The following is a 26,790-nucleotide window of genomic DNA, read 5'->3' as shown; positions in this document are numbered from 1 at the left end:
ATTGCCGACATGGTCAGCAGAGGGGTTTTATTAGGGATGTGAGCAAGCTGATCTAAGTCCAGATTTAAACTTATGCATCCGTATGGATACGGTTTTTAATGAAAATTAAAATGGTCTAAAAAGTATTGTCTTCACTAATCCGCATGCACGTGTCAACGGAAAAGATAAATATTTAAATATTTATTTTTCCTAACGTAATGTACAAATTGTGCTTTCTCTGAGATGTACATAGCTTTGGAGAAAAGCGTCTGCTAAATGAATACGTGTAAATGTAAAATTGGAGGGGTTTTGGATGTGCCGAAAACGTTTGAACTTGGTCACATGTCTAGTTTTAGTGTTTCGCTGGGCTCAGAACATCCCCAGACCTCCTGCCCATGATCCCCACGACTGAACCAGTTCCTCTGTGGGCTGAGAGACGCCCCCCTTCCCCATAACCCCTCACCAGGGTAACGTAACCCTCACCGCAGCGTGAAATGGGTAAACGTGCAGCGTTTCCACGCTGAGCGGCCTTTTCTAGGTCAGCAGATTGCACGTGCATTTCATTATGTTAAAAAAATGTTTAGCTACAGCTTTTGGCCACCAATGCCTGTCAGAGGGGATTATATCTAACAGACTTGGTCTGAGAACATGGTGAAAAATTGCTTGTTTAAACTTCTCCGCTGGGGTTTCCTTTGATACATTTACATGACATTTGTTCATTTAGCTGACACTTTTCTACAGATCGACTTACAATGTCAAGTTAATACAAGTACCGTTCATACAGTTTGATAATTTTACTGGAGCAACGTAGGGTAAGTACCTTGCTCAAGGGTACTGCAAGTGGAGATGAGACTCAAACCTGCGACCTTTGGATCTGAAGTCAGAAGCTCTAATCACTACACTACCAGCTTCCCTATGACCCTTTTTTATTGTTGTTATTTTGCATCAGTTTTGTTGGTTCGGTAAACGTTAGATTTAATCTTACAAAGTATTCATTTAGTCTTTTTTTTTTTTTTAACTGGCAAGCGTACTGCTGCAGTCTCGGCTAAAAATGGGAGCGCTGATCAATTTTGAGGAACAAGAGTTTGGAGTGTCGCATATGGTTTATGGAGAAAATGAAATGAGTGTTGGCTGAAGGCTCTTAGAGAGATGGGTTGATGCCATGAGCTGATTTGCTACCCAGCAAGTACTCAGAAAAGGAGGATTTTGTTTATATACAGTAGTTCAGACTGGTCATTATTGTTCATTTAGTTTTTCTGAAACCCTTAGCAAAGTTACCCCATGCCTTCCAAGATTGCCATGTGGAGGTGTGTTTTTGGACGCAGTATTTAATTTTCCTGTGCTGTTCTAACCCAATTCACACCTGGTGTCCCAACCAGCCGGTGAAATGTCTTGAAAATTAGGAAAACCATGTTTGAACTACTTAAAATTGTTTACCTCTTAACACAGAGTGTTTCTTACTGGAGCAAACCAGGGCAAATGCCTTGATTAAGAGTACTACAGCAGGAGGTGTGATTCAAACCTGGCATCTACTTAGTGCAGGCTGTCACCTCTAAGCACAACTCTTACATTTATTAATTTAGCTGATGCTTTTCCCCAAAGCAACTTACAATTATTTACCCATTTATACAGCTGGGCAATTTTACTGGAGCAATTTAGTGTAAATCCTTTGCTAGGGTAGCTCAGCTGAGGGTGGGATTCGAGCCTCTGACCTTTGGGTGCAAAGGCAACACCTCTAACCACTATGTTACCAGCTGTACCTCACCAGGAATCCATGCCAGCTTGACCAGTGAGTTCTTCTTTTGTTTTCTGTCCAGTCTACTTGTCCATATTTCCCTGCGTTATTTATTTCTTCACTAAATTAATTTGTAAGCAGCTTGTATATAGAGTGGAGAGGAATCTAATTATAATGGGATAAAATATTTGCACAGCTCACGAGCGTTTGCACCAAACGGCCACTAGATGGCGACAGGCGACTGCTGTCAAGAGTCGCACTGCTCAGAGTAAAGTGTCTTATTCCTAAATTCCATGTGGCACAGGAATCTGAACATGAAAGTGTGGCTTTTAGTCCCACCTTGACAAGTACTGAAATCAAATAAAAAGAGTGTGCTAAATGAGACTCATCCCTTCCGTCCCAAGTACTAAAGCAGGCAGGTCAGGATGATGGCGCTTTGGTTGTAATTAGACGGGTAAATACAATTCTTTTTTATTAGAACTCAGCTACTCGTAGAATTTATTTAGGTCAAATTAATATCAACGCACAGAGTCTGCTTCTGTGTCATTAATGTCACATCTGAGATTTCATTTCCTGCCTTTCATAAACTTACTGATTTTGTGTATGTTCAAGGATTATTTATTTATTTATTTTTTTTTTAAATCAAATTTTATTTTTCGCTATGTGATGTAATTATGTAGCCCACACTGTGTACACATTCAGCCAAGTCTTAACTCTCTGAAATCCAATTCTAGGCAGTGTGTGTTGCTGTATGGGTGTCCCTTCACAGCTCTGACTTGTGGCGGGACAGAGAGAAAACATGCTGCCCTGACACTTATGAAGAGGCTCTTCATGCTCCAGCCGTTGCGGGACACTGGGGTACAGATGACACCAGAGCTCAGTGAATGTCATCTCTGCGTCAGAAGACACAGGGCTGCCTGCTCTGTCAGTGCCAGCTGGAAAATCTCTGGCTCACATGTCGACAAAAACGTCTGCTGCGAAGGGACTTGCTGGATTGAGTGGGACGGAATGGAAGCGGGGTTTGTGTAACGTGAAGAAAGAATATTATAAGGGTTTTGAGGATTTCTTTATTTTGCACGCAGCAGGGAAATCGTGTAAAATGCTTTGGTTAGTGTTGGGGCAGCAGGTCCTGTTGTGTTAAGAGCTGCTTCCGCTGGTCTCGGAGGTCCCAAGTTTATGTTACTTAATTTAGCAGATGCTTTTCTCCAAAGTGACTTCCAATGAACTCTATGTAGTGTTATGAGCCCACACACCTTATTCACCACAGTGACTTAGCTGCTAAATACACTGCTTACAATGTGTCACTCATCCATACATCAGTGAAACACACTCTCTCTATCACTCACACACTATGGGTAACTTGGAGTGAGCAGTCCACCACAAATCCACCGATCCAAAGAACAGCATGACTTTGGACTGTGGGAAGAAACCAGAGCACTCAGAGGAAACCTATGCAGGTAGAGGGAGAACGTGCAGACTCCATAGAGACTGAGCGGGGATTGAACTCGCGTCCTCTTGTCGCACCACCCAGGCTCTGTGTCATACAGAGACTGTTTAAGCCTGCTCGTCACGGTGCCGTGCCGCTGTGCCCTTCGTCATTGAACGCTACGGTCGGCCCGTGACAATCCTAGCGCGCGCCTGTCGTCTGTCTCGTAGCGCACCTGGAGGCCGACTTTGAGGAGACGGAGAGTCGGCTGATGCACCTGGAGAACCTGTGTGGTCAGTGTGAGCTGCAGCGCTTCAAGGAGCACCGGAGGATGCAGCTGGAGAACTACAAGAAGAAAAAAAGGTACGATGTCAAGCTGCATCACCCGTTATAGCAGCCGTTATCAGGGACTTCATCCGTCTAAGTGGCTCTGGATTAAAGTAACCGCTAAGTGAGGAAGTATCAACGTTAACAGAGTAGCACAGCTGAATCATTGTATTGTGCAGCATACATGTCATGGGCTCGAAGGAGGGCCGCTGTTTCGTTTTTGTGACTCTGACTCTCGGGCATCGGGAGGTCAGGACGATAGTCTGGATTACGATTTTTTCTCTTCCCTCTATCATAAGGAGTGATAGTTTGCACTATTTGTTAGCTGATTGGCGCGTCGAGGCTCTGGAACCGGCTGCTGGGTGCCACATGTTTTATGCACTCGTTAAAAATTGTATTTTTCTTAAAGTAAAAACTGCACATTTTGAACAGAAGCATATGAAGATCAACCTGTTTGAAAAATTTTGTGGAGTGAATTTTTTCTTTTTTTTTCTTTTTTTAAATTGCACCCACGTATGGCATAAACGCATATAATAGAAGCGCAACACTGGGAGGTGGAAGACCAGTGCGATCGTCCCATTTCCACCTCATTATGCGCATCTAGCGAGAAAAAATGGCAGTATTAGTATTATCGCGTTCCGAGGTTATAAATTAAACGTAATTGAAATTGAAATGCTAATTGGATCGGGAAAAACATCTGTTTAGTGCAAGATTGCTTGGTAATTTTACTGTGGCTCTGCACCAGTTGAGAGTTATTCACATGTGCTGAATTGAATCCATTGTTTATGTTTTTCAGAAAATTGGGATGGCGGGGCCTTTCGTAAAAGTAGGGTTTTGTGAACGTTGAATAAATTAGCAAATTGGTACGACGTGGTGAGTGAAATGGTGCAGTGACCATCAAAAAAAAAAAAAGTGATTAGTTTTCCTTTTTATTACTTCTGCTTTGTACCGAAAGTAGTAATTTTTCACATGTTGTTTTGTAATCTCTCACATTGACAAGTTGTATGTGCACGTCTCTTTCGCTCCTTGTCGTTTACTTGGCTGTGGTCCCTCATCAGAAAATTTAGAGGCCGTTCCATAAAAATGTCACGAACAAGAAGTTTTTGGACATGACGGAAATGTCACTTGTTTTGTCTTCCCTCTGGTGCTTATGGACGGTGTGTTTTGCCCAGGGTTTGAGCACTGCCAGACGCCTTAGTTCATTTATCATCATTATTGTGCTTCTTATCGTATGTACGACCGCAGGAGGAAAAGAACAAAAAGGAAATGTATTTAAAATGTTGTAATGCCGTGCTTCAGGCGCAGGCCGCCGAACAAGGAAAAACGGCTTTAACCATTTTTTTTTTTTTTTTTTTTTACTTATTATTAAATTGAGGGCAGCTACATTCATATAGGAATATTTTATGCAGCATTTTTTTGTTTGCACATATCGGCATAATCGGTTGTGCCTCGCTAATAATTTTTGTTTCTCCACGTGTTAAAGGCTGAGCAGTTTACATTTAATACCACATATTTATTTTCCTTTTTGGGCAAAAACTGGCTTTTATTCAAGTAGTGGCAGAAAGCCCAGATTTAGAAATTTGTCTTGTTAAGGAACACTTCAGTGCATCCAAAAACTATATTTCGCATATCCGCTGATCATGAAAAGCTGATTATATTTGAATGTTTCACATTCCTCTTGAACCCATGACTTGTGTGTTGTATTGCCGTTTTACTGAGATGTGCTCACGAGTGTTAAAATAACCCTGTAAGAAATATTTCAATGTATATACCATATTGCTTTGTAGTAGATCGGAGGAGAACTTATATTTACGTCGTCGAAGCACACATTGCGCTGCTCACTTTATTCCCTTGTCGTCACTTCCAGTAAAGGTTAAGTGACTTCCCTTACTGTTCTTTCAGTGTAGAAAGAAAAAGAAAAAAAAAACAGTATTTATACTGCTCCTCAAAAATCACTGATTTAGGCCTTTGCTCAGACAATATAGTTATTAGTGACTATTGATAATTGAAAATTTTTTCTTATTGATAATTGGCACTCTGAGTGCTTTCAAAAGCCATCTGCTTGCATATACCGTGAAACATAGTAACCCTGGTGTCTGCAGTGATACCTTTCGAATGTGCAGAATACCCCTTGAGTTATTATTTTTTTTCCCTATCTTAGTCCTTATTCCTTTTTAACATCAGTTTAGCTCTTTGTTCGCATTTTGTGTCACATCTGGAAGCTTGGCACACAGTAGAGTATGATTGGAAAGAAGGTTGCACACTCAGCCATGGCTGTCTTCATGGCCACGGCCACATCAATCAGGCTGTCGTAGCCGAAGGTGTTGAGGTGTAAAAGCAAGGCTTTGAGTCCCGCTGACCAGTACAGCACTCCTCGAATCCCCAGTTCCCCACTTAGTGCTGCTCAAAGCGTCTCCTTCCTTTCTTCTTTCTCTCTCCCTTTGACCCCCGGTCTGTTTCCAAGAAGAAATATCTGGCTGATAACCGCAATAAGTTACTGAACTGTGAAGATACTTCCAGGTTCTCAGATCAGTGAGGAAGCCCATTAAAGAAAATCTCCTTTGTCTTGGTGTAGACCCAGTCAGGCCTAATGTTTTTTGTCATTATAAGGGCTGCCATGTCCATACTGCACAGACCCTGAGATTAAAAGCATGCAATTTCCATTTCATCTCAGCAAAAAAGTGTCTGCCGAAAAAATGTAGATGTCGAAAGCGCGAGGTCATCATCCTGTTCTCGCAGTCATGTCCGTTGTATGACGCGTGGGTTCCTCTGTTGCTTCCCCATCATGTTGATCTTAACAGTGTCTTCTTTTCCTTCTCAGGAAAGAACTGGAGTCTCTTAAAGGTAAGAGTGTTTTTTTTCTTCACCACCAGTATGTTCTGCTCTGCTCACGAGATTGCAGTATCGTCTCACGTCTGTGTTCTTCCCGGAAATGAATAAATCGAACTAATACCGCATTTAAAAGCAGTCAGACGTGACAGAGTCAACCAGCCAGTGAGTCGACATAATGCAGCCGCATCATCATAGGGCTTTGCAGCTTTGAAAGGATTTCTTCTTTTTCAAATGTGGTTTTTGCTGAGGTGCTGAATTTAAAAAGAAGAGCATAAAGACATACAAAGAACTGTATACAAGAAACCGTTCTGAAAGAATCAAGGGATTCCATATGTCAGCAGATGCTCAACGTGGCACAGATGCTGTTGCCCAGTGTGAGTTATGGGATGAGCCGGAGCCCGCACTCTTGAAGATGTTATTGACTCTTACAGTTTATGGCCTCAGCAATGAGTGGTGTGTTTTTTTTTTAAACTTTTATTCATTTAGCTGATGCTTTTTTCCAAAGCAACTTACAGCATTGGGGTACTTATAATTATTTACCCATTTATACAGGTTGGTAATGCTACTGGAGCAATTTTGAGGCAAGTACCTTGCTTGAAGGTAGTACACCCAGAGGGGGGGGGATCAAACCTGCAACCTTTGGGTCCAAAGGCAGCAGCGCTAACCACTACCCTACCAGCTGTCCAGGAATCTTAGATGTTAGCCCTACCCAACTACTTGTGTGCTTATGAAGGATAAAGTGAAGATTCGTTGTAGCCTTGTAGCAGTTACAGGGTTCTTTCATTCCACCATTCACATTGGATTGTGTGCAACGAGTCACTTTTTCAGATTTGCAGATTGACACTTTGATGAGTTCCCGTCGATGAGTATGCGCTCCCTAAAGGTTCAATAGCTTTGTCTTATTCCCGACGCAGTTTACGACCCACTCCTCAGTCAGATTTCCGCAAGTTAGACATCGAGGCTGTGTTTGGAAAGGATTCTCGAATATACAATTTTCTGCGAATTTATTTTCTGAAAGAAGTTAAATGGATTCCTTTTGCCGTTTGACTTTTTGAGCCACGCCAGATAATGTAGTGCAGCGCCCTGATGTCCGTATCATTCCTCTTGAGTTACTGAACCCACGGCAGATTCCTGCCAGGTAATTCTGTATTCATACGCTGCTTGTACATTAGATGGCAATGTATAAGCCTGGTACACTTTCCGGGCCTTTGCTTGATTAGCAAACGGCAGAGGGAGATGGTGCAAACGTGACATCTGTGGGCACTTTGTGAAGTTCGCCGTGCTATTAGCCCCGTATAATTACAGGCTGTGAGTGGAAAAGCTAATACGCGAGTGCCGTTTTTCTTTTTGTTTTGCTTTTGATGGATTGCGTGCATTTTCTGCTAGGCCTCATAGACCTCATTACCCGCTTAATCATCTGAAAGACTGTTTAATAAGGTTGTTTAGTAAATTGGTTGTATAGATTTCGTACAGCCCGGTAGACCTTTATTAACCTTGTAATGCATCAGCGATAGAGCGCATTGATTGCTGCTTGGGTGCAGATTGTAAAGTGGAGATAAGATCGTGTGCTATCAGACTGCCTTCCAGGAAATTGCAGAGCTCGTGTTTTAAATACTACAAGATACACTGGCTTCTCCAGTTACGAACAAAAGCGATTCATTAAATGTGCATCTTGCTGTCGATCATCAGTGCCTCGGAACAGCCCACACGAGCCGTAAACGGCGTGGAAGCGAGTTGTATTAAGCCGATCCCACATTCCCATCTGAGTGCTTTTTACTGCCAACTACTGGCTCACTGGGGAAATGCAGGTTGATTTTCGCTCCGCTACAGACAGAAATGGTAGAAAATAGTTTCAAGTTTCAAGTTTATTCTCATAGATGCAAGTACTGTCTGAAAATGAAATTTCAGACCATAAAACCATTTCTGTCATGAAAATCTTCCTGAATGCTTCTCCACAGACTATGGACAAAGACAATAGAAATACTGCACAAACAAAACAATGACCGAGTAGTGCAATAGCAATAGCAATAAATAATAGCAGTAGTAACAATAATGCCAGTTGACGGTCGGAGAACTCGGAACGAGAGAATGAGAATGCTTAAAGTGGCAGTGTAATTTACCAATGTGCTTGGGTGGAGCAGTACAACTCTAGTTACTAAAGGTTGCACGTTGGTTAGTGTTGTATACTCTTACAGCCATGGGGTAAAAGCCGTTCCTGTACCTAGCTGCGTGGGTTCGAATAGACCTAAGCCGTTTTGCAGATGGCAGGGAAGAGAAAAGTGCCCGTGCGGGGTGACTATGATCTCTCATGATGCGCATCGTCTTTCTGAGGCAGTGTGTGGTGTAGGTGTCTGGACTGCTGGTAGCTGTCTGCCTATGATTTCCTGAGGTGAGTGAAGAAAATGAAATTATAAATAAATAAACTTGAAAATGTTTGTGTCTTTGAAAATTTGTTAGATGTTTGTAACGCAGGAGACCAGTGCGCATCACTTTGTATGTTTCGTATCTTAATTTGTTCTTGAACTGCATTGAGAGCACTGCTCTGTAAAAGCCCATGCACCTTGCAGTAATATACATGCTGAAGTATTTATCGTGTTCACTTTTGTGTAGCGGGGAAATTTTTCTTTGCCTGCAATGAGCTTCTGCTCTTTATTAAAAAGCATCACTCTGGGGACTTGAAACGCTCTAAATATTCATTCCCATCACAGTAAATAAAGAAGAAACTGGCGGGTTTCTCCTCTCTCCTAAAGCAAACCAGGATGATGGATGAACTGCAAGTACACAATGACACTGATGCATCAGGAAAGTGTCCCCGGGCGCAGCGGGTAATAACAGCGTATTCGGTGACGCCTTGCAATTCCGCGTAGAATGCAAAGGGGCTTTGCCTGCGCTCTGTTCGGCTGCCGTGTCCGCCTATAAATGTTATAAAGCAACGCATAGTGGAGGAGATGCTTTGTTATTCGGTTCTTTACGAGCCCTTTAATGTGTAAAGTGACATTTATAACAAAGTCTTTACTGGGTGCAAAAAGACATCTCAGTATTAATTTTATGCATTTTGTTTTTGTTTTTTTTTTTTTTTAAAATAAAAATTATCCTTTTTGGGCTGGGTTGGAATGTCACAGTGAAGATTTTGCCCTGGAGCTAAAAGCTTTCAGTTTTTCCAGGTAATTCCATTGCGAGAAAGCTGCAATTGCTCAGAAATTGTCAGTTTTATCGTGTGGGCTATCCTTTGTGCCTTTATAACGGATGTTATTTTGTAAAGTGCGATTTGCATTACACGGTTTAGTAAAGATATTAACATAAGATGGAAGTGTACTATTCATTACCGAAGAGATTAAGTAACTGAAGTGCATAAGTGTGAAAAATCAGCAAAGCAAGAGGAAAACTTAAAAACAGGATGAAGGTTATAAACAGATCACTTCACAGGAGTGATTGATTAACAGATGAACTCTATGACTCAGAGTTTTGCCAGAGAGCTGCAGTGGCCCAATGAGTGACCCAGTGTAAGTAGTGTAATCTAGCAGTGTAAGTCACCTTGGTGAATAAGGTGTGTGGGCTAGTAACGCTACATAGTATCTGTTGTGAGTTGCTTTGGAGAAAAGCGTCTGCTAAGCGAATAAATGTAAATGTCCGGTGGGCATCGAGTCCAGGCCCGTGGGCACGGACCACCTTGCCGGGGGCATCCCGAAAGCGCTTCTGCCGACCGAACCGCAGATTATGTGCCGAGTCAGAACTTTAACTGCTTACTGATAAGTGAAACTTCTCACCAGAGTTAATTTTTGCCATGACGCAACAGTCTGAACTTGATGATACCAGCCGGAATGTCTTCCGCTTGGGGTGTTAAGGACAGGGGTGTCAGGGACTTCTGGAGCAAGTAAAGGTGCTGTTGCCTTGACCGATCTTACGTTCCCTTTCCCTACGATGGAGCCTGCCTGGTGTCCGAGGCAGCTTCTCACCACACAAAACATCCACATGGTCGCAGTGGGATTCTTCATGGGATCGAGAGGTTGGTGGAGTTTCTAATGATGAAGTGTGCATTTGGCGGTGAAGGTCAAAGCCATCCTTGTTGATGGTGAGGGTCCCCTCGTGAGGGTTTGGTCTCTCCTGCCTGGACAGGTCAGGACTTCCGGTTAGCCCAAACTGCTTCGATGCAGGAAAGTCTTTGTAAGGTTGGCTGATTGTTCCTCCGTCCGTAGAGCGATCGCCCCCAACTAGAGCGAGTGGTACGATCTGGGCGTGTCACGACCGTCAGACCGCAGGTTAGAGCGGGTGAACGCGGGGGCTGCATGTGTGCTGGTGTAGTGCCATTGCGGAGTGTGTGTGTGTGAGAGAGAGAGAGAGAGAGAGAGAGAGAGAGTGAATGAGCGAGCGAGCGCCACTGGAGCACTCTGGCTGTGCCGTGCTGCTCTCCTCCGGCAGCTCCGAAGGGATGAGCACCGCGTAGCTGCCAGCAGCTACCTTCTCCTCACGGCTCCGCGTTCAACTGCGCCGCCGCTCCACGTGGGAACGTCTTTGCCGAGATCCATGGACGGCGGCACTAGGGATTCCTGTAGGTCCTCTGCTCGTTGCCTTGCCTTCGCACGTCTCCCTGCATGAGTCCCTAATGTGGCGCTTCGGGGCATCGTTGTTTCCTCATCAGTTTATTCCTGGAGTTCAGGGGCACTAAGGCCCGTTGTGTGTGTGTGTGTGTGTGTGTGTGTGTGTGTGTGTGTGTGTGTGTATACACACCTGTGTGCGTACGGACTCTGAGAAATTTATTTAATCCTCATCACGTTTTTAGTTGCTGTCTTTGTCGTCTAGGTTGCAGAGTTTAATATTAACTCAGTAAATTGTTGACCTTTGTGTTTGCTTTTTATAATGAGCTTTCTGTATATTTTTTAAGTGTAAAGGCCTCTTACAGAATTCCTGTGTTAAAGGCACCTTAAATTTATCTTAAAGTATCTTTTTCAGTTGCTGTTTCAATACAGTTTGTTAAATGAATAAATGGCACCGAGTGCCATTTAACCTGAGTCGGCAAACATGCCTCACCGTTTGTCAAGTTCTTGCAGTCGGATTACCTCCCGTTAGACAGCGTAGCTGTGTGTGCGCGTGTGTGTGCGCGCGACTGCAGCGGAAAACGTTCCCGCTGCCGTTGCCGCCCGTGCTTCCTAGTGCACCGCCTCATCCAGCGTCGGTGTCTTAAGTCGTGTCTTAGTGTCAGAGCCCTTTCGCCGTGTGCTCTAAATGCTGTCTGCGTGGTTGTTTCCTCTCTGGCTGGAAATTACTTTTTAAAGTCCTTTAACAGACTTCAGACCTCTGCTGGATTGCTCCCGCAGCCTCGACATGAAAGCAAGGCGGCCGGAGGCGTGGGGACGGACCCCGAGCGGATGCGATCGTCGATGACTAACAGCACGGCGTGATTCACTTTGATTCTCTGCTGTGTGTAGGAGCGGTAATTAAGAGCGCCCTCCACCACTGACACTGACCGCATGCGACGGATGCGTCTCCTTGTTGCTTTTGTTGTTCCGATGCTCCCTCGGCTTCTTCGCCCCTGCTGCCGAGAACCGCAACAAGTCTCCGCCGAAGAGCGGTCCTTCTTTTCGCTGTCATTTTCCTCCGCTCAGTACCCCGACACCGGTATTTGCACGAACTCGGACTCCGTCAACATCACGGCGTAGAGAGAGCAACCTAGAGGAGCTCAAATCGAGGGTTCGTTTTTTTGTCGCTGTCCTCAAGTACTAGTGGTGCTGTGAATACCAGTGGCGTCTTTGCTAGGCTGCTCAGCGGACTCGATTGCTCGCATTCGTCCCAATGCGCTTGTCCGTGTCTCCTCCACTCCTCCGGTGACAGATGCTCGGTCTTGTACAGCTCTTCCGGCAGAATTTGCGTTCAACTCGGAGGCATAGTTCACCGAAATTGCCATCAGCTCCAGCTACACTTTATTACATGAACTTGTCTCTTGGAAGAAATGCATCGATTAGTTAGTCTAGCCTGATATAATTAGGTTCGAGTAGTTTGCGTAATCCCAGTTTACGTTCACGTCTCTATTTATGCGTTCCGCACACACTTTTCTCCAAAGCGAAATGCAAAAAGTGCAGTGAATTACGGACAAAGAGCTTCAGATGCAGACCCGTGATCGTCTGTTATCGGTCGGGTGGGAGTTGCGCGTCGATACCCCTGCCTGAGATGATCTGCTGAACGAAGAGCAGTTTTGAACTGCATCGATGACTTGCTTTCACGCTTCCTGCTCCTCTGCAGTTGTTCATGTAATAAAATCAAGAACCCGTTTGCCACAGAATTAAGTTTCGTTCTTCTGCACATTAAATATTAATGCCAAGAAACTGAGTGGCGTAGAACTGATGAGCCTTCGCGCTGCATTAATGAGATAGCCGTGTATGTGCTACAGGCGTGTTTAGTCTGTACCGTGTTTTACCCTTCCAGATTACGAGGTGGTTGTTATTCAGTGATTATTCTGGAGAGTAAGAGTATGAGTAGAGTATGAGTTGAGGTGCGTTTACCTTTGTGTACAGTATGAGTTGAACTATGCCCCATATGGTTTGCTGGTGAAGAGATGTGTTTGTTATTCTCATCAGGGCTCTCTTAGTTTGTGGTTTATCGCATCACAGCAGTGGCTTAATTAACCCTGCCTATTACAGGTATACTACCCTCATGCTGCCGTTTGTTACTCCGTTTCGGAAACACTTTGTACCGCTTTTACTGCTTCACACCGAATTACGTATTTCCCTTTGAATCCCGTAGGCTGTCGTGTGACTTTACCGCAGGACGTCTGTAAGTCTCGGCCGTTCTCGCATTACAGATGAATCCTTTCATTAATTATTCGTGCAAAGGACTCTTTGTTTGTTGGTGCTGTCTGCGGGGGTCGTCTGTTGTCGTTTCCGCTCTGGGTGCATTGAAGTGAGTTGGACGCGGGCTCGCCGCCTCGCAGAGATTCTGTCGGCTGCCGCTACACTGGCAAAGCCCTGCGGAAAGGCTGGAGAGGAGTCTCGCGTCTCCGTGAGAGCGGGGTGAAAGAAAGCACCCGAGCAGGAGAGGATGTCACTTTCGCTGTGTGATGAAATCGCAGTGCAAACATGACCTCTCTGCGGCTCCGCATATGAATCAGTTACCTGCTCTTCGCCTTTGTGTACCTCCGTACTGTAACCTCTCACCTCTGTACATGTTATAACACTCAACTTCTCATCATCTTCATCATTGTCACTCTTTTATTGCATGACTTTTACCCAAAGCATCTTAGTTTACCTGTTAACAAAGTAAGATCTTTCACCACAAAACCACTGCTGGGTTACGATATCTTTCTCAAGGCCTTTCTTGGGACTTGACCTGGTCACCACCATGTAAGTCTTTGTTTTCATCCCTCGCTCTGCTTGAATCCGGAATATGTTCAACATTTACATCGCACGTGACGAACGAGGTTCCGGTCTTCCTGGAGAACGTGGCTGAGCGAAGGAGAGAGATTGAGGTTGAAATTGTGCGCAGGAGCTGCACGTGATCCAACTTCCTCCATCTTTCTTCAAACTCCGCAGGAGCCCGCATCAGTCGTGCCAAGTTCATCGAGCGGTGAATGGGTAAACAAAGACGGCGGCGCGTCACCAAAACCTCTCGCAGCGAATAAGAGCTATAACTGCTGGAGGAATGTGTGGTGCTCAGGGCACGGTTCACAGCTGATTAGACCCAGCAGCGGTAGCCGCAGTGGAGACAAATGGAGGAATTGCCCGCGGCTGACAGAGTCGCTCTGCCCGTCAGGCTTTGTGGAGGCGTTGGGGCCTGAACCTGCCAAATATTACCCCGGCGCACTTGAGGGTATGTGCTCCTCCATAAGATAACAACATGTTGATGCGGTCACTACTGGACCCACGTTCGTTTCTCCGATACCTTTTGTTTGTGGATTAGTAGTACTGACACTCAACGTTGCCTCCATGATTATCGTGCTTTACCCACACTTGGAGCATGTAATCGGGCTCGGTAGCTTGCTGTGGATAGGTCACGTGTTGTCTGCTGTGTCATCGCCCATATTCAGCATTTGTGGCCGTGTGGGTTTTTTATTGTAATGCGTGCACGTCTTTCTCTTCGCACAAGTTAACCTCGTGCGGTGGACGCTGTTCACGCTCTGCTCCAAGTGTCGCTTTTTCGTTGTTTTTGTCATGCGTGTCTGAGTCCACTCTCATCTTGTGTTTGTTCAGGCCAACGACCTGTTGTCGCTGCTGTTGCCGTACCTGTTTTTCTGTGAAATTTCCTCCCACATCAGGGGTAAAATGGGGTGCAGTGGGTAGCGCTGTCTCCTTGCAATCAAATGACCTTGGTTCAAATCCCCATCACTGCTGTACTACCCTTTTTTCTTTTTTGCTTTTGTTACCAGAAAACTTTCGTTTAAATGAAGTGCAGTGTCCAAGTGACATCCATCCAACCAATTAAAAATAACCGCTTGTCCTGAGCAGAGTCGTGGTGAACCGGAGCCTATCCTATAAGCATTGGGCGCAAGACATGAGGGTACAGCCTGGACGGGATGCCAGTCCATCCCGGGGTACCCACACACACCGAGTCGCCCATTCACGCATACTAGACACGATCTGACGTCACCAGCCCACCTGAAGCGCATGTCTTTGGATTGTAGGAGGAAAGTCACACAGGCACAGGGTGAGCAGGTATCGAACCCATGTTTTCTCGCTACACCCAGGCACCGTGAGGCAGCAGTGCTACTCCCCGCGTGTCCAAGTAACAGCGTGCTGCAATTTAGGCTGCTTTACGGAGGTGACCAGGGAGCTTCTAACCACAAACCACCTTCTCCACGCGCTACATAATCCAGACCTTGCGAAAGCACTTGGAAATGATTATTGCTTATTTTCTGTGAAATATTTCCAATAATCCCATCCCAGGTGGGAATTCTCGGTTAAAAGTGTGAACCCGACATTGAGGAATGAATCTGCCAAGCCCCAGAGGCCGAGATCAAGTGCGTGCGGTCGTTTTGGCGCAAAGCGAGCTCTCCCCGTATCGGCGTTCACCTGTCTGACCGCCTCACGTCAAGATCGCCGTCTCGCTCGTTAAAAGCGGCGGAAATACTTTCCAGTACTTGCCCTTCCATCACGCAAACCCAAAGAGCGCCTTGTCGGCACTGCTCTACGACCCTTGAGAAAGGTGCTTACCCTGTGCCGCTCTGGTAAGAGTTACCCAGCTGCATAAATTAGTAAGTAACTGTAAGCAGCCGAGTGTATAACCCTGACGTGGTAAGTTGCATTGGAGCAAAGTGTCATCTAAAGGAATAAATAATAATAAATCAGCTGTTGTGCGAAATGCTTATGACCCACATTGATGGCAGCAATAAAACAGCAGTGAATGTAACAGTACGTTATGGAAGGTGAGTCGCTAAGTGGTCCTTTGGACAGGTTGCTTTCGGTATCGCAATTAGATACGGGATGTCGTGTCCTTAAGTTTTCAGAACCGTCCTTGTGTTCAGCTCTGTTAATGATTAATTTCCAGCTCTGGCTCGTCTGTTGTGGTGCGTTTTCCAGCACGATAAAGAGAGAAACGATGAGGGACTTCGAAGCGCACCTCTAGAGCGCCTCTCGGATTTGGCGAAGGGTTCGCGGGTCACGTTGTGAGAAAGACTTTGCTCGGTTCTCCTCGTGCAAATGATCATTTTGAGGAGACGACAGCCAGTGGTTCGTAGTTATTGTGCTGCGCTCGCGAGTCCAGCAAGGTGTTAAGTTTAGCCTTTGATGCTCACTTTTCCTTTGAGCACAGTTGGCAAGAGCGCTTTTTATTTGACCGGAAGCAGCGTTCTTTGGCAGCGCAGGAAGCGTTACGTGGCCATATTTTTGAGCACAATAAATATGTCTCATCGGAAAAGGGCTGACAAGAGGCTGCGGTGGATGTATGGGAAATATCACGGTAAAGCACTGTGCTTAGAGACCTGGTTTCGCCGTCGTACCCGTTGTGTCCGAGTCACCGCGCTCACGCAGCTTGTGAGCGGCAGCCCCCATTTCCTTCTTTTGTCCTCTCGGGTGGACCGTCCTCTCGGCTACCGTCTGGGTGGTGGGACAGGAAACTGTGCGTTGGTGGGAGCTTGAGATGCCTTTCCCGGTGCTCCGAACCCCGAGGCTTTCTTTGGTCTACGCCGTGATGAAGTTCATCTCGAAGGGGTCTGCGTTCAGTTCGTACAAGTAACCAAATTACCCTGGTTTGGTCGCTGTTCACCTTGGGTTCTCCTCTTCTTGTGTTTTCTGTCACGTTTTCTCCATGGCGAAAGGTCTTTGTGGGACACGTGCTTCTTTTCTGGGGGTCGGACGTGCCGCAACAGCCCAGGATCCACGCGAGGGAGTAGGAGCTTGGAGACCACGTGGCTGAACTAGATGAAGGTCGAGGGTGGGGGTAACTACTGTCGGGGGGCCACAGGGGACAACGCTCGCCATGGGATTCGAGTGTGCAGTTTTACCGCCTCTCTTTTTCTACTTTTAAGCAAACGGTAGTATGCGTTTTGTGTTTCCATGTGATGGTTGGTGTTGCGCTTAACTAAAGGGATTTGTTTCTCTTTTCGCTCACTCCCCGCAACGCCCAGACCTGAGAATACAGGCAGCGTGCTTCGCGTCACACTCCGCTTTGGGTACGACAGCCTCGGCTCCCTAACCCCCACCCCACCTTCTGTGTGCAGGTTTGCATAATGCGGCATTAGACTCGGCCTCTCGGTGTTACAGTCAAGGAGGTAATGCTGGAAAGATGAAAACTAGAAACAATAACACGTTTCGTGGGTTTAAGCCGATTGCTCCGGCGCCTAAAAAATAATGACTTAAAGATAGAGCAAAGAGTGAATTTCCAGTGGTGACTGGCAGTGTTTTTTTTTTTTTTTTTTTTTCCCCCTCTTCATGCTGCTGAAAATATCTCATATGCTTTGCATGTCAGACTTTGGTTTGTCTCGCCAAAGCTGCGGTTCATCATCCTGGTCCCGGGGATCCACTCACTGCACCTGCTTGTTTTTGCCCCACTCAATTAGTCACTTAGCGTTGATTGATTGAGGTGTTTATCGATTTCTGGCTCTGACCTGGTGCCCTCTGCCCTTTCCTGTCGCTCTTTGTCAGGATCCCCTTGACATCGTGTTCATACCGATACCGAACATTGATCTGTTCCTTGAGCATTTGTGCCACTAATTAAATACTGATGATCAGTTTAGGGATCCCCCCCTCAGAGTAGTGAATATGCCCTAGGTCTTTGCTCGAGTCATGCATAACCGGTTGAATTTGGTATGTACGGAGATGCTGGGGACCAGGGCCGAGAGCTCCGTCCTTGGAGGGACGGTCTTCGCTTCTGGTTGAGCGCTTCCTTCTACCTGAGCGCTAAGTACAATACTGGAGTAATCTGGTCAGTTCATACTTGTGAGTTTAGTTTAATAGTTTATTCACACTGCATTGGCATTAACCCTGAATGAAAATGCTGAATGATTTACAAGTGCTTGGAAACTGGCAAAATGAAGTATGAGCAGTAAGTGCTAAAAAGTGACATCTTAAGTGTAAAGAACTAATTTAAAGTGTGGTTATTTTTTTGGTTTCTCTTGGATCTAGACTGAAGATCTGGTAAATCACAGAAACAGTACTGTATATACCATATTTACATTTATTCATGTAGCTGATGTTTACAGTTATTGACCCATTTATACAGCTGGGCAACTTTACTGGAGTAATTTAGGGTAAGTACCTTCCTCAAGGGTACTACAGCAGGATACTCAAACCTGTGACCTTTGGTTCCAAAGGTAGCAGGTTAAACCACTACACTACCAGCTGCCCCAGTATATTAGTGTTAGCTAAATGAGTAAATGTAAATGTAAATATCTAGTATAACTATGTAAGTACAACTAAATTGTGTTTATGCAATTCTGGAGCCAATTTTCCAGTGTGTGAAGTTGCAGCTCGGACACAACCACAAAGCTCCCATTATTGTTTTACTCTGACTTTTGACCGTATTACTGTGATGTAGGAGGCTCGGTAACATGTTTTAATTGCGCGATACCTGCAGAGCAGTCTGCCGTCGAAGTTAGTGTGTCATTTCTCTCAATAAACCACAAAGACTGGTTTGACTGTTTAGGCCCAGATTAGCAGGTGAAACTCGCTCTCACCCAAGGTGGGTATAATATTCATAAATGGTGTGATGTCACGCAAGTCCGGCGTAAATATCACAAAACCGTCACCCTGGTAAAGGCTTTCTTCCAACCGTGGGACCATAGTATCTTCTTGGCACGTCAGCGTACTGTGCCGCGAACACCTCCCCAGAGAATATGAGCGTATGAAAACGGACACGTTCTCAGCTTCTCACAAACAGCGGGCCCGTATTCGTTCGTTTTTTACAAGGCTCTTCCTAAGGAAACCCCTGCAGGTGTTGGTGGTTGGAACTGTGCCCCTGTGCTTACAGGATCCAGGTTTGAATCCCACCTCTTGGGCAAGAAATTCGCTCTGAACCGGTACGGTAAAAAATGACCTCGCTGCAAATTCTCAGTCACTTTGGAGGAAAACATCAGCTAAACATAAACATGCAAATTCATTGATCGAATTTTAATAACCGCTTGTCCTGAGCACGGTCGCGGTAAACCGGAGCCTATGCCGGAAGCACTGGGTGCAAGGCTGGGGGAGGGACGTAATATAAATATATTTGCGATATGTAAGATATATATTTAAGACTTTTTTCCTGCAAAATGATAATTTTGACACTGAATATCTCAGTTGAAGTCCTTCCATTTGTTTGTGCTACGAAATAAAACGCCAAGTTGTATATGAACTTGGATGCGGATGTTCGGCAGCACCTGTTCATAGCGTCGGGGGCACTTAGCAAAGGTTAGTGTCATATCTCGGTGATTTATCTGTGCCGCCCACTCATGAGTGTATGTTTATACGAGTGAAAGAGGAAGTTGCACTTAAAGTATCCGCTCCCTCGCTCAGCCACCCAACACACACACACACACACACACACACACACACACACACACACACACACATTTCCTGCTTCTCACTTCCTGCCTCTCACACAGCTGAATGGGCTGCAGTGGAGGCCTGCACACTCCAGGGAATCGGGAGCTTTCTCACAGGTAGGACCAAGACTGTTGCTCCTCTGAAAAATGTATTCCTCATAGTTTGCCTCCGTTTGAGGGAGTCAGGGGTGCTCAGTCCTCCCGTGGGGCCCGCTGTGACTAACTTGGCTTGGGGGTGCTTACGTGCGTTTTTTCGTTTTGCGAGTGTGACCAAGGTGGATGTGGGGTTGGGGGGTCGAGTGCTCATGGAGTGCTGCTTTCGCTGGACTTTGTCTTTCGTCTCTCTAGCATGAGACTTCTCAGGGAACTGGCCATGTGAGGAGATGAGGGGAGATGAGCACCGGTGCAGTCATCACAGCTGTCCCTTGTCTCTGTGTTTGTGCCGTGTGTCCCGGGATGGCCTCGTACCTCCCTGGTGAATTCCTGCAGCGTAAAGAGTACCAAGACTCGGTCGCGTAGTGCTAAAGCTGCTGCCTTTGGACTTGCAAGTCACCGTTTTGAATCCCACCTCCTGCTGTAGTACCCGTGGTGAAGGTACTTACCTTGAGTCGTTCCAGTAAAAATGGTCCTGCCCAATAAATGAGGTTAACATCAGGTAAAGTAGCTTCACATTGTGAGTCGCGTTGGAGAAAAGTGTCATGTAAATGTTCCTTTTAAGGGTCTGAGGGATCACACTCTTCTCACCTTTGGCCAAATAGCTTTCTCCAGAGAGTTCTGAACACTGGGGACCTGTGCTTGGCTTGATGCCTGTGAACGAACACACACACACACGATGCCAGTATTAAACATATCACACCCTGAGCAACCCATCCAAATCACATCTTCCATAAATAAACTTCTCTTTAGTGCAGTGTGTAGTTGGCCTGAAATCCCCTCACTTGAAATACTGTGGTTTATTTTTTCCAGTCATGCAAACTAAAATAATGACAAGTAATGACACCTTAAAGGCATATTGAATTAATGGGCTTTGTATTCAAAGATATGAATAGCAGTACAACCCTCATAGAAAAGATTGTGTGTGTGTGTGTGTGTGTGTCTGTATATACACAGACACAATCCTTTCTATGAGGGTTGTGCTGCTACACACACACATTTTTTTTTTTTTTTTTTTAAATACTATGGCTATAATTGTTGTCCAGGAGATATAATTGGAGCCCTTAGAAGTAGAATGGTTTAATGATTGCAGAAAACAAATATGAACAGTATTAATGCACATATCTGCTGTGTTTTAGGAAGTGTGATTTAGTTTGTGGCGGTGCAGTGGATGACCTGTACGTCGGTCATCCTGCGTCCTGTAGAGTGACACCAGCGCTGGAAGGAACGCGTGCCCGCGTCCCTCCCGGCTGCTCACGTGAAGGTCGTCTCTCGCAGGCATCTTTCAAAAGCCTGTCGTATATAATCGCACAGTGACTGTCCCCCACACCCCCAGGCCCCAGCATCATTCACGAATGGGAAGGCACTCCCCCAGAGCGAGCCGGAGGGCTGAGGAGACAGGGGCTGCATGTTGGTTTGAGGAGAAGGTCCTAGGCACTGTGTAGATCCTCGGTGCACGTACGTCTTTGCACCCATTGGATGATGTCCAGCACCATTTCCCTAGTATGTGGAGCTCTCATGTACCAGTTGGGAGCGTCAGCGCTGCAGACCCCAGCATCCCCCGTGCGACTTACTGTATTCTTTACGCGCTCTATGCATTTCACGTTTTCTCCGAAAGGAAAAGACGACTGTGTTGGGCGAGCCTAGAAAAGGGGAGTTAGGATCGGGGGGGGGAGGAGGGCACAGTCAGGTGGAGGGTGGAGGGTACTCGCACGTGTAGGGTGCGGCATGATAAAACGCTCCGTGGAAGATACGGTACGTGTCCCTTAAACTGCGTTTGCCTCCTTTATTGAAGGCTGTGATTAAGATCAACTGAAATTCACTTCTTTATTTTTGTCTCTATTGTACAATTTAAATAAGTCGTGTCCCGCAGGTAGAGCTTCTGTTCCTCCCGGGGATATAATCTGAAGTGCTGTACAGTGCAATTGCCAAAATGATGCAGTGCTTCCCCTGACTAAAAATATGTGGCTGTTCTCTGACTAAAGCAGAATATGTTCAGCTGCTCTATTTAAGCAAACGGGCAGATCAGATAGTTACATAACTCACATGGAGTGGAACTGAAACTCTTTTTCCTCCCAGAAACACAAATGCAACGCTCTGGTTGATGTGTTATGCGGCTACTGTAATGCTGCGCCTATGTCCGTACTCTTAATATAGAAAATGTAACACTGAAATAGTACAGTAACATAGTATCTTATAGTAGCTCAGTATCATTAGTATAGTATTATACCAACTGTGGGTATATCACAGTAACTCTGAACGCTACTGAAACGATCCTGTGTGGAAATGCATTATGGGAGTTAATTTACAGCGCTGGCTGTGACAATTGCCCTCTTGTGTACTTATGACACTCTGAGATTTACACTGGGCCTCCTCATTGCCATTTAATTTGGACCGTCCTGTTTGAGTGAAGTCGTGCTGTACCGCGGTACACATACAACTGTCGTCAGCATTTCATTCATAAGGACAGAAACGGCACAATCAGGAACCGCAGAACAGCAGGAAATGTCAAATAATTTTTTCTGGGCCATTGCCGGAGTTTAGGTGGCAGTATGCGAGGATATTTGGTGTTCTATCTGTTGTTACTCAGCATAAAAAAGAGGCGCAGCTCTAAGGATTTTTCACTTTCCAGTTCGATGTGTCACATCACCGAATGTTGGAAATCTTTTCTTCCTTATATAAAGACATTGGAGTTGAAAATTGAAATAGTGTTATGAGGTCAGCACTCACAGCAGTAACTGTATGTGTGTTTTTTTTTTTTTTTTAAATTCAAAATAAATACAAAATTGATGTTATCAGTCTTGTGTTTACACTGAACAAAAAGTGTGTGTAGTTGTGTGAGCAGTGGCCTCAACTTTTTTCAGTTTTTTTTTTTTTTTTTTTTTTTTTAAGGCTTCATCATCCAGTGTGACAGTTTCTCCCATATTTCGCTGAGCTCATATTTAACTTTCCTCTGTAGGTGAAAATTGAACCAATGTTGACCTGTAGCTTCTTTAGCAGTTCTAAAGAAGTTTAAAAAAAAAAAAAAGAAAGAAAAAGTAAAAAATCTCCCACCATTCGGGAGAGTCCCCGGGTTCAATCAACACAGGTGACCATTGCAGACCTTTATTCTGAACCAGCGTCAGGGTGCCGAGTGCCGAGTGCCGCGCATGGGTGGCTTCCCGGATGGGGTTGGGGCTGTGACGCTGGCAAGATTCATTTCAAAATTACAAACTGCTCAAAATATACTTCTGGTGATCAAAGGCTAAATTAATTATTTTCTTATATAAAGACAAACAGCAAACAGAGGGTGTGTTTGGATTCAGTGTGTCTAAGAACTTGTCCATGTTTTTATCTCTGACAGCCTTGAAGTGGATGTTTTCCTCAGCTCAGTTTATTTTTATTTTGTTTTCTCCTCAACAAGGTGACAGTGCTGAACAACTAATGGTTTGCAGTCAGTACATAGGAAAGCCAACTGGCAACTGAGGAGAAGAAAACAAAAAATTCTCAAACCAAAGAAATGGGAGGAAAAATAAACCCCCGGAGGTCCAAGTACCTGTCCCTGCCCACCCCTCCAGGGCAATCTGGTGTTTTACAGGGCTGCGCAAGTGGACAGCGTTGAAAGTACACTGTGCCTGTTTACTGGGGATGTTCTGTGGGATCGAATGGTCTCCCAGTCGCTTTTTGAGCGCCTGATGGCTATCGGCACTTGTGGTTCACTAGTGGTCTAGCTGGAATTGACCACACCTCAGAATATAAGGCATGAAATAAATTTATTAGACCCATAGATTACAGGCTTGTCTCTTGGGTACCGGTGGTCATTGACATGATTCTCAGTTGAGCCGTCAGGAGTCCGTACTGTTGGCCAGAATTAACCGTGTCCTGCACTCTGTTTGGACCTGATGGGACATAACTCCAGTAGAGTGCTGTAGCACTGTTGCTGTGGTAAAACAAGCTCTGTTGCTGGGCCCCTAGGTTGGCTGTCTGTGACCGCACTGCTCTCCCCACAGCGGAGCTGGACGCGGAGCATGCTCAGAAGGTTCTGGAGATGGAGCACTCCCAGCAGGTGAAGCTGAAGGAGAGACAGAAGTTTTTTGAGGAGGCCTTCCAGCAGGACATGGAGCAGTACCTTTCCACAGGATACCTGCAGATCGCAGAGAGAAGAGGTGAGTGGGCCTGGTGCTCGTAGGAGACGCTCAGAGCCTTGAGCACTTGAGTAGAACACACACTTGTAGAAGGATGCTCTTGTCACGTTGTGTCTGCCGTGACCACTGGAGCGCAAAGCTATAGAATTTATGTGTTCAAAACGTTATAGTTTGTAAATGGAAATGAGAAAGCGCATGGTTATTATGGCTTAGCACTGGACACTACAGATTCATTAGGGAATAGGAGGAAAAACTATTTTTATAGTACAAGGAAAGCACAAAATGAAATGCAGAAATTAGACATTGTTTAAATTTGGTCATTTAAAGAAATCTCCTCAGATGTCACTTTAATAGAAAGATTGTTACAAAAACACTTTAAATCACTAAGCATTATTGAATGAGGCTGGATTGAGTGTTACCTCTTCTGTATTGGTGAACTCTCCGAAGAAGAGAGCCTGCGGCATCCTGCATTTAGTAAGGGTCACCAAGGTTAAAGTTGATAATCTTACCATGATGACTTGGCTCATCTATGACGATAAAGTCAGAAGTGAACGTTTCCATAGAGAAATCCTTCACATTGTAGATAAGCGGAAGGTGTCAGACTGCCACCGATCCTGGTCTGAATGCGGCTCAGGGGGTGTTCAGTGACGGATGGACTGATGGGGGCAGGAGGATTTCAGGTGTCTGAAATGTTTTGCCGCAACCATCTTTGTCATTGGTAAAGCATAGTATACGTGAGTAGAGACTGTTTTACACTAGTACATGTCAAAGTTTGGCCGATACGGAGAGACCCAGGTCCCATCGCATACGTAACCCTGATGGACGGGCTCTCCTTTCCATTGATGGTCAGTGAGACGGACACTTTGTTAAAACAAATACAGCCACTGATTCCAGCAGAATAGATTCGGGGTGATGTGTCAGAGCGTCCGGATTATTAAGACCATGTGCGCTCTTGGAGCTGGGTGCCCCGTTTCATTAGAATGAATGTTTCATGTCAGCACGACATCAGAAAAAAGATGTGAAAATAAAACATCATTACGTGGCATTCAGAGCAGAAACATGAGACGTTTGCTCGCTGAAACGGCGCAGCACTCAGGGTTTTCTGAGCTCCAGACATCAGACGGTAGATATTTTTATCTATTATTAAAGCAAATGTGTGCGCTGCAGCGGAACACAAAGACAATGTCAGGCTCATTTACATCTTCGGGCGGCTCACCGCAACACGAGGTCACGATCCTTAACTGCCTTAATCATGAAAGCAGCTGTTCAGATATTAGTATTCCAAACAGTTAAATAAATGACTAAATGTAGTAAGTAATATTCGCATTATGCATATAAATTAAATAACAGATGTATTCTTAGTCTAGCATAATCAGTTTGAAAGTCAGAGCTTCCTTGAAGGCCCAGAATTACGTGATGCGCAGTAATACCCTCAGGGATCCTCTTTACAGTGCCACTGTGAACTTTTTTTTTTTAATCATCATGTCCTGTAGCGTGTGCTGCTTTGCGGGTGTCAAGTTCATCATGTCATGCATGATGCTGCATAATGACATTTCTTATTCACGTGTTCCAGCTTGTGTTGTTTCGCCCCTTTCACTGCCCATGGTGTTCTATGAGCTGTCCGCAGTGATTAAGAGGCGAAGATGTCTGCTTGGCGTTCTGAGGGCTTGTGAAATGCATTCCAGAAAATTCTTCCGTTCATTACAGAACAATTGCTTAAAATGTTTAGAATTAATATGTACTCAGTTTTAGTTAACTGCATAATTATAGCATTTCAGACTGGCTGTATCGCTGCATATGAGACATTCAGTACAGGAAAGGGGACAGAACTGTAAATTACTCCCGTCTGCAGATAACTTTCTTCTGCATGGAGCCAATTTAACAACTCTGTCACAGTGGGGGACCTCACTGTGGTGAGAACATAGTTTTACAAGGAGGCATCAACTTTCTTCATGATGAATTATTTTGGGTCGTATTTCCTCCTCAATGCACCTCAGTTGCTGAGGATTTAAGCAGTTTTTCTTTTTGTAAATAGCATTTTCAGATGTGTCAGTCTTGTAACAAAAAGTAACAGGAATGTCTGACGAGCCCATTTTTTTTGCTAGAATAAAGGCTTCATGAATATTACTTTTGCTACTCATCCTGGGTTCAGACCCTTGCTGATGCATTCTGGGTAATGAGTGACATTTGCGCTTGCCTTTATCAGAGCCTATAGGGAGCATGTCTTCAATGGAGGTCAACGTGGACATCCTGGAGCAGATGGACCTGATGGACGTGTCGGATCAGGAGGCACTGGACGTGTTCCTCAACTCAGGAGCGGAGGAAAACAATGCAGCCTCACCAGCACTGGGTACAAGTATGACACCTCACACCTGGGGTGGCCCACGACCCCAGGTCCTTTGAGCCTGTTGAAAGCGCGTGCTGTACTGAAACAGCATGAACCCCGTCCCTGGAGAAAAAACCTGGGCTGGACATGATTTCACTCCCTTGCACTGAAAGAATACTTTTTTCTACAACTGTCTGAAAAAGGGAGGTCATTTCATTACTATGAACGCTATTGTTTTGCTAGGTGAAGGAGGTTGAATGGGTCAAGGCTGTAACTTTATGACTGAGACTCAAGCCAGAGTTCTCCCGTTTCTCCAGATCCAGAACCGGACACCCTGGACTCTGAGGTCACGCTACAGGTGCCCACGCGGGCCGAACTCCACCACGAATCGTCCTCCTACTCCTCCACCGCCACAGAAACGGAAGGGGCCGAGGAGACCAGCGAGGAGGGCAGCGCCTCCCCTGTGGTGCAGTCGGATGAGGAGGAGGTGCAGGCTGACACTGTCCTGGAGACGCTGCCTGATAGCGAGTCCCTCAAGAACTCTGACGACAGCGACTCGCAGGCCTTGTAGGCTGGGACTCAGCAGCTGTGAGGGACTGCTCATCTGCCCAAAATTGCTCTACTGCCTGCTTTCAGTATCAGGAGGGGAAAGAGGTCTTCAGTCATTTCTGGTGTTTCTGTTTATGAAACCTCCCAAAACTCCCCTTTTCCTCTCTGGAAAAATCTAACACTATATTTTCCTTCTTTATAACTTTACTTAATCAAGTGCTCAAAACCAGTCTTGGCCTGGGGCTGCAAACCATTGTTCAAGTCTTAGATTAATGTGTATAATGGCTCAAAACTACAGATTCGAATCCCCTTTTCTATATATTTTCTGAAGCTCCAGTATGGGCTGTTGTATTTTTCATCTGCATGAATTAAAGCTATGATTGATTGGTTATA

General features: G+C 45.3%; 1 protein-coding gene across 3 annotated transcripts in view; it reads left to right on the top strand.

Moving 5' to 3' along the window:
* Positions 1-26,563, top strand: part of dtnbp1a (dystrobrevin binding protein 1a) — a 32,987-nt gene extending 6,424 nt beyond the window's left edge. For 2 of the 3 annotated variants that reach the window (XM_018762954.2, XM_018762956.2), the window contains exons 6-10: positions 3,371-3,503; positions 6,289-6,311; positions 23,388-23,543; positions 25,729-25,878; positions 26,166-26,563. In XM_018762954.2, the coding sequence (XP_018618470.1) occupies positions 3,371-3,503; positions 6,289-6,311; positions 23,388-23,543; positions 25,729-25,878; positions 26,166-26,419 (716 nt within the window). In that variant the 3' untranslated portion in view covers positions 26,420-26,563. The remainder of the gene's footprint in view (positions 1-3,370; positions 3,504-6,288; positions 6,312-23,387; positions 23,544-25,728; positions 25,879-26,165) is intronic. The other variant, XM_018762955.2, reaches the window with a different exon arrangement.
* Positions 26,564-26,790: the final 227 nt, after the last annotated feature.

Source organism: Scleropages formosus, chromosome 18, assembly GCF_900964775.1.
Source record: "Scleropages formosus chromosome 18, fSclFor1.1, whole genome shotgun sequence".
NCBI classification, from domain to species: domain Eukaryota; kingdom Metazoa; phylum Chordata; class Actinopteri; order Osteoglossiformes; family Osteoglossidae; genus Scleropages; species Scleropages formosus.
This window is presented reverse-complemented; position numbering and strand designations above follow the sequence as displayed.